This window comes from Nilaparvata lugens, chromosome 3, assembly GCF_014356525.2.
Source record: "Nilaparvata lugens isolate BPH chromosome 3, ASM1435652v1, whole genome shotgun sequence".
NCBI classification, from domain to species: domain Eukaryota; kingdom Metazoa; phylum Arthropoda; class Insecta; order Hemiptera; family Delphacidae; genus Nilaparvata; species Nilaparvata lugens.
In genome coordinates this window covers 97,767,045-97,774,370 of record NC_052506.1, presented here as the reverse complement: position 1 = coordinate 97,774,370, position 7,326 = coordinate 97,767,045, and the positions used below count along the sequence as shown (strand labels likewise).

Below are 7,326 nucleotides of genomic sequence, written 5' to 3'. Positions count from 1 at the left end.
TTGTCCTACTTCCTTTTACGAAGCAACCTAGAGGTGGCTGCTATTGAAGTAATATGAGTAATAAGATTTATAGTCTGAGAAAAATTGATATTTCAAAAACATTTTAATTATTTATTTTTCAATTAACTAGCAGCCAGTCAATTTGTACCTTCAATGTAGGGTTAAAGCATTTGAAATAACTGCTTCAATTAAGATAATACTATTGAAAATTACCTTCTCTGGAATGGCATAGCTCTTGGTAGCAATGCCTTAGCTTTAACATGAGGTTGCAGCGTAGAGCTTCCACTTCGGGATGAGGGTGAGGCATGAATGTGGGCGATCGTTCGTAGATGATGACATTTGTTTGAACTTCCAAATCCCAAGGACCGCTGCAAAAACAATTTCAATGCACAGGATGTGAAAGTCACAAAGTGAGAAAATTGCAAGTGATTGATAACTAATGTAAATAGCAGATAAACGATTTTGTTATTCTAATACAGTATACATTTTAATAAACAGGCTGAAGAATGTTTCAAAGTTTCAACAGGATAAATAATTGTTAATAGACTAAGTTTGAATCAATAAAGCGATACACTATACAAAGAATAGATTTTACTGTACATAGTGAGAGACACAAAGTTGAGTGTTGAGTAAAAGAAAAATAGCACGAAAAGTATTGATTATGTGAAATTAAACGTGAGAAATTTGAGAGGTGTATATAAGGCCACTAATATTTGATAAATTGTCAGTCACCTAATAAAGTTTCGATCGAGAATATTATGACATTATTCAACATAGAAGTATTCAAAGTCAGGAATCCAAAAATGAGAAAAATCAATTGAATACTTACGATAGTATGAATTTTTTAGCAGCAGGACTAGTGACACCTTCTTCAGAAGCTCGTCTCTTGGTTGGTCCATTGACCGCAGGTGGCGCCCCCCCTCCACTCGTCAATGCAAGCGGATCTGTTATAGGGTCAAACTGAAAATGAAAATGGTTATAAATTTACTAATACAATGTAGAAACAACGGTTTTAAATAGATGATGAAATAGAGGAAGAGGTTTGGACTGGAATCTGAACTGATCTTGATTCTTTGAGATTCTAGTAATAAACAATTATTATTGCAATTGTAATTAAATATTAAACAATAAATTACAATATTGTAATTTGTTGCAAGATTCAAATAATGAATCTTGGTTTGATTCAAAAGTGTTTCGTCATTCCAACTAGCCTATTTACATGTTTTGTACATTGATAGATAGAACCTACTAGATCAACTAGCAGGATTCTAAATGAATAAATTTCATTTCATTCACAAAATCACATCTAATAATGATTTTTTGGATTCAACTGAGATCTTGGGACGAAACAATTTAGTTAATAATTTTTTTGTTTGCTTCAATATACAAATAATTTTAATAAGAATTAGTTTGATGCCATACGAAGTTTTGAAGTAATTTCTTTGTGTTTCTCAACTAATTAGTAACTGTCGTTCATACATTCTGTTGGTTAGTACTGGCGATGTGCACGTTGCTTTTGGAAACATTTTTCAAAGTATTTCGATTTGGATATTATCCAGTTATTAAACTTGAGCAAATTTCTAAGGAAAAACTATTTTTAATAATTTTTTATTTCTGAGATATGAGCAGACATATAAATAATCTTATGAGCACTCATATAAGTTAAAATCTTGGGGGAGATCAATTTCCTAATTGGTAACAAATAAATTCATGAAATTTTGAGGATACATTTTCAAAAATATTATTCATTTCATGACAAATTTGATTTCTCAGAATATCAATTCTAGGGAAATTTATTCCATTTTGAATAAATAACCAATATCCTCAAAATTTAATGGAATAATTTTCTACGAATTACCGATTCGGAAATGGATTTCCCATAAGATTTCAACTTTAGCCGCTAATATCTTAAAAAGTAAAAATGGTGGACGAAGTTTTTTTAATATTGGTAACTTGATAGCATTCTAATCGAAATACCATGAAAATGACACCAGTAATAAGTTTCCAAAAGTGTGGTGCTTACCTGTAACAGATGAAACTGATTTGGATTCAATTAGAACAGTAGGATTCAACTCAGCTATTTGACGAAAATTATTCATTTACTGGGGATCGATTTTTATTTTTTTCGAGTTCGAATGTTAGACCATAAACAATATTTGGTTATCGAGAATAGGCCTATTCATGTCTGAATAATTAATGTATCAAATTCAATGAGTAAAATAGGTTAGAAAGTGAAAGACCTTCGATCAGAATTGAAAACTATCATTGCATTTGATTCCTACCTGCGGTTTGAGAGTTGGCATCTCCCAAAGGGATTCTCCATTCAACTTATTCCAGAAATAAGGTCGATTTTCGCGCTTACTCCAACACTTGCGCCAGCCTTGCTGCAGCAGCTCTGGCGGCAGATCATGCTCCATGAAGCCACCGACTGGCATTCCCTGCAACAAACAATAATTGGTCAAATATCAGTAGGCTAAAGATATGAAAATCCTGACCATTTCATAGAGCTTCAATTAATTCAGAACACACACACACACACACACACACACCACACACACACACACACACCACACACACACACACACACACACACACACACACACACACTTATAGTTAGGATAATTGTCTTAACAATTATTATTTCTTTGCTTCTACGTTTCATGAATGAGAAGAGTTAGAGTTATGAACCTACCTACTTTTTGAATCAACTTTGGTTGTTACGCCTCTAAAAAATCTTCGATGATCAATAAATTTAAACAGGAGATTATCATCTTAGAACATTTGATATTGATAATAACGATGCATTGTGCCTGAATGATCGCTAGTTTAATTTAGACAGAGATAAATATTTAGAATAGAAAATTTTGACACAAAAAATATATAACATGACAATCAATCAATCAATAATAATTTCATGATTACAAAAATAAATACTTCATGACATGACCTGTTGGTCGTCTGCCAAGTTGAGCTCTTTTAAAATTTAAAATTTACATGTAAGAATTTAAGAAATTTCAAATTCGAAACAATTTTGAAATCAATCAACCAAAGAGAACAGAAGAATTACATATAATTACTATATATTAGAGATAAATATTTTGATGTTTGACATTGTGGCGAGTAAATGAGAAGTGATTGATAAAAATACCAACTGATGTAGAAATTGGAATTGGACCAGTTTTGGGTTTTAGCAAAATGGTACTTTTCTAGAAATTGTGTGATTGTAAATATGAATAACTAGCCCTGTGGTACTTTTCTAGAAGTTGTGTGATTGTAAATAATTGAAAATACGAATAACTAGCCCTGTGGTACTTTTCTAGAAGTTGTGTAATTGTAAATAATTGAAAAAAAATAATAATTTAGCATGTGGTACTTTTCTATAAGTTGTGTAATTTTTGAATTGAAAAAATGAATAACTGAGCATTTGGTACTTTTCTAGAAGTTGTGTAATTGTGAATAACTGACATGTGGTGTCTGCGGAGGTATGTGGGACACAGGCAGATGATGCTCGTGTAGGCTGATGGGGCCAGCAGGTGGGTCGAGCTTGATGGGCGTGGGCACCAGCACTGATGGGTGCTGATGGGTGTGACCCATGGCCACTGATGGGTGCTGCAGCTGGTCCCATGCCGATGTGCTCGCACTCAGCTCCACTGGCACCAGCTTGTCACCTGTCGTCGTCTTCATCACTACATTCTGCCAGCTGTCCTGAGCGCTCATCTGCAAATCAAATCATTCACTATAAACCGTCAACATCGGTTGAATGCGACATCAATTATGTTTTTATCAACATAAATGTTTATGTTATCAACATTGGGTGATGTTATTTGTAGGGAATACTGACAGTTAGGAGAGGATCTTTAATAGCAGAGTAATGTGTACAATACTCAAGATCGGTATTCTATTAGCCATAGAATGAAAAATACATGCTTGACAGTCCAATAATTATTACAAAGTCGGCATTGATAAATTTATAGGATTTGAGAGTTGATCATCTCAACTTCTAAAAGAGCAAAATATTTAAATGAGCATCCCGTCTGAGACGCGTGGTTAGAGCACAAAACCTATAAATTCATTGGATTCGACGATTCATTAGATATGAATCTTAAAAGCAATATAGTAGCTAACACTTCTAATTCATCTGTCGCCATAACGTTGATACAGCATAAAAATGATGTAAAGGTTTACATCATAAAAATGATGTAAAAATCTAATGAATGTAAAGGTTATGAGCTCTATCTGTTACGGCTATACCGGCGTGTCTCGAGCTGCTTGCTTAAAGCCGTGCGTGTCTCGAAATGCATCTAAGGAATCCTTTAATGTGATACAATACATATTATAAATGTTAAACTCATCCTTTTATTTTGAAACACTCCGTATAATAGGACAGAAATCCTGTTTTGAGTAACTAGCCTAGTCAAAAAGTTACAAAGTTCAGTACTATGCTTACCGACAACGTACGACGTTTTGGTATACATTAAAATTCAACTTTAAATTTATAAATTGGATTTTACCGGCTAACATTTTAAGGAAATTTTCACTGAGTAAGCAATTCAAAAAAGCTGTTGACTATCCACTAATCCTATATTTTTTGGCAATATCTGTAAGCTCAACAGATCTAAAAAATTGCTTTAACGATTTTGACAAAACTTGAATATTCAGCAGAAGTTTTGTGATACAAATATTCGTTTTGGACCTTGAAAAGGAGAATTTTGATCATATGTATAACATGGAATGGGAAAGAGATAAATTAAATGAAAATGGAGTTTCTATTGCAAACACTGAGAAAAAATTTAAAACTCATTAGATGACTCTACCTTTAAAGTAATTCATAATATTATTTTCTCATTGCGCAATTAATACCAGTCATTTTCAAGATAAGACTAAAAGTTGAAGATGAATAATAATAATTCGTCAATTATTTGTCTTTTCTTCAAAAATATTATTTTTCTGTACGAAGCGAGCATTAATATAGATAGAATAAGCATTCAGGAAAGTATGCTTTCTCTACAATATTACCGACAAGTAATTTGAGAAAACTAATTATTTGCAGATTTATTACAATCACTTGCCAAGTTTTTATAAAAGTAACTGAAGTAGACTCCTAGAATCGAAACCCTACTGGAAACGCGGTAGTCACCTAGGTAGGCTATTCAGGGTACATATTCTCCTGATAAAGCTCAAAACATTAAAATTAAAATAGTTAGGTACTCTCTTAAAATTGAAACTGTTTATTAGAGATTGCATAATTTAACTTGGGGTTTCTGAATAGACGAAAAAACTTTAAACATCCAAGTTAACCACTGGAAGTTACTCATAGAAATTTATTCATAAAATCATTATCTCAACTAAAAACAGTTAAGGTATTAAAATTTAAAACGTGTAATATTAAAAATTGGAAAATGATAATTAGTTATAAAACCGTTATAGTTACAAAATTCAATTTCGGATACGGTACCGTACGCTAAAACATCAGTTTAATTATAAATTTTTGTTTATAATAGGTAGTGGCTAATGAAAAGCAATGGTAGAAAAAAACAAATAAACACCATTCTTATTTAAATATTAATCAGAAATAGTCATGACATAGTTATATTATTAAAACATTTTCTGTCAAATGAGTTTGTAAACAAATACTGTTTAACAACACTGTATTTTTTGTTTCATTTCCCACCGAACAACTCAAGAAGCACTGAATCAACATTTTTATAAAGAAAAACTTATATGTAACATATACTTGAACAGTCATAGTGTGTAATATGGTACTACCTTAGTTTTAAGAACTTTGAAAATTAATTTCTAATATAGAAGAATGTTTCCATTCAAGTTTTTGACGAACGATAAAATAACAGCCACCTCTGACGACGCCATTTTCACTCGCATAGCTTTTCTGGCTTTGCGTTGCGTTGGTTTACGTCACTGTTTCCATAGCCTTCATAATAACCGCGTTATACATTATTTTCAAAATAATATTTTCGAGAGATAATGAATATTTTAATTAAAATGAATCTACTTTCACATTAAAAATATATTTTGAAAATCTGTTTGTTGATGAGTACTAGAACGATTTCGATTTCAAATTCTATAACCAGGATTCTCCTGAATGCCGTTTGTCTGAATTAAACACTTTTTGAAAAGTTTGTTTTCAATCTTGGAGGTGACCGAGTTGAATTGTCTCTGAAGTTGCCAGACCATGTATTTGATAAGAGTCACTAATCATTCTATAAAAGTTATAGATTTTCAAATTCAATAGAAGATATTTATATGAAACCGTTAAGGGACGTATCAACAGAAAATGTGGAGCTGGCCAATATCATCAGGAACGTTTTTTTAATATAGGCACAGTTCTTGCAACCTTGAGGCAGTCTGGGAATATACCATCAAAGGGACAGGCATTGACCAACAGAAGGAGTAAACCAATAATTACACCAACAACTTTCTTCAGGACATAAAAGTTGATAGGTCATAAATGTATTTGCTGTAGATGGTTTCAAAACCTTCTACACGGTATTGAATGAATCAGTGAAATAGAAATCTCTTTATTGACATAAGACATTTATCAAAATGTATGGATAATCGTCATGCATATCATACAAAATTTCAAGCATAAAAACAATACAGTTTTACAATATAAAGTACCTAATTTACAAATCCATCATCACAATTTATACATATAAAAATCAGCCACTGTATAAATGCATTCTTGCTGCAATTTTACTACTTTAAAGATCCAGCCTTTTTGAGATCGTGAATACCTGAGGTATTCATTTCTTATGTTATTTCTGTGCCTCGTGCTAAGATTATAGACTTTAGTGCTAGTAGCCAACTCCCCTTTATACCTATGTATATAGTGAAGCAGGCTCATCACATAGACGGACGGCATATTCAACAGCTTTTGTAAAAGAGGCCCACAATGAGATCTTTGGTTTTCATACATTTTTATTCTAACTGCCCTTTTCTGAAGCCTAAAAATCTCAATGGTCCTACTGCGATTGCCCCATACAATGATTCCATGAGACAATAATGAAAATATCTGAGCATAATAAAAATTTAACAAAACATCAACAGCTCCACGCAATCTTCTTTACATATAAAGGCCTTTAGATAGTTTCTTACTTGAAGACTCCATGAGCCTCATGGAAAGTTTTAGGCAGTTATGAGGCTGGATCATAATTTGAGTCTGAAATGCCATCTACTATCTCATGGTGTTCAGAAGAGCCGTGTTGACTTCATCAGGACTGGAGCTCCACTTTGTCAATGAGTGTGTCTTGTAAGAGTCCTTGATTAGATTCCTAGCTGTTTTTTTTTTGAGATTATGGGATCTGTCGA

At 32.6% G+C, this 7,326-nt stretch overlaps 1 protein-coding gene across 1 annotated transcript; it reads right to left on the bottom strand.

Moving 5' to 3' along the window:
- Positions 1 to 213: 213 nt before the first annotated feature.
- On the bottom strand, positions 214 to 5,880 carry LOC120350677 (mRNA (2'-O-methyladenosine-N(6)-)-methyltransferase-like; the record flags this gene model as incomplete). The annotated part of the gene is given in 5 exon segments (XM_039425244.1): positions 214 to 368; positions 830 to 960; positions 2,283 to 2,438; positions 3,466 to 3,717; positions 5,767 to 5,880. Coding segments are annotated over 4 exon segments (694 nt in total), but the record flags the coding sequence as incomplete, so codon positions are not given.
- Positions 5,881 to 7,326: the final 1,446 nt, after the last annotated feature.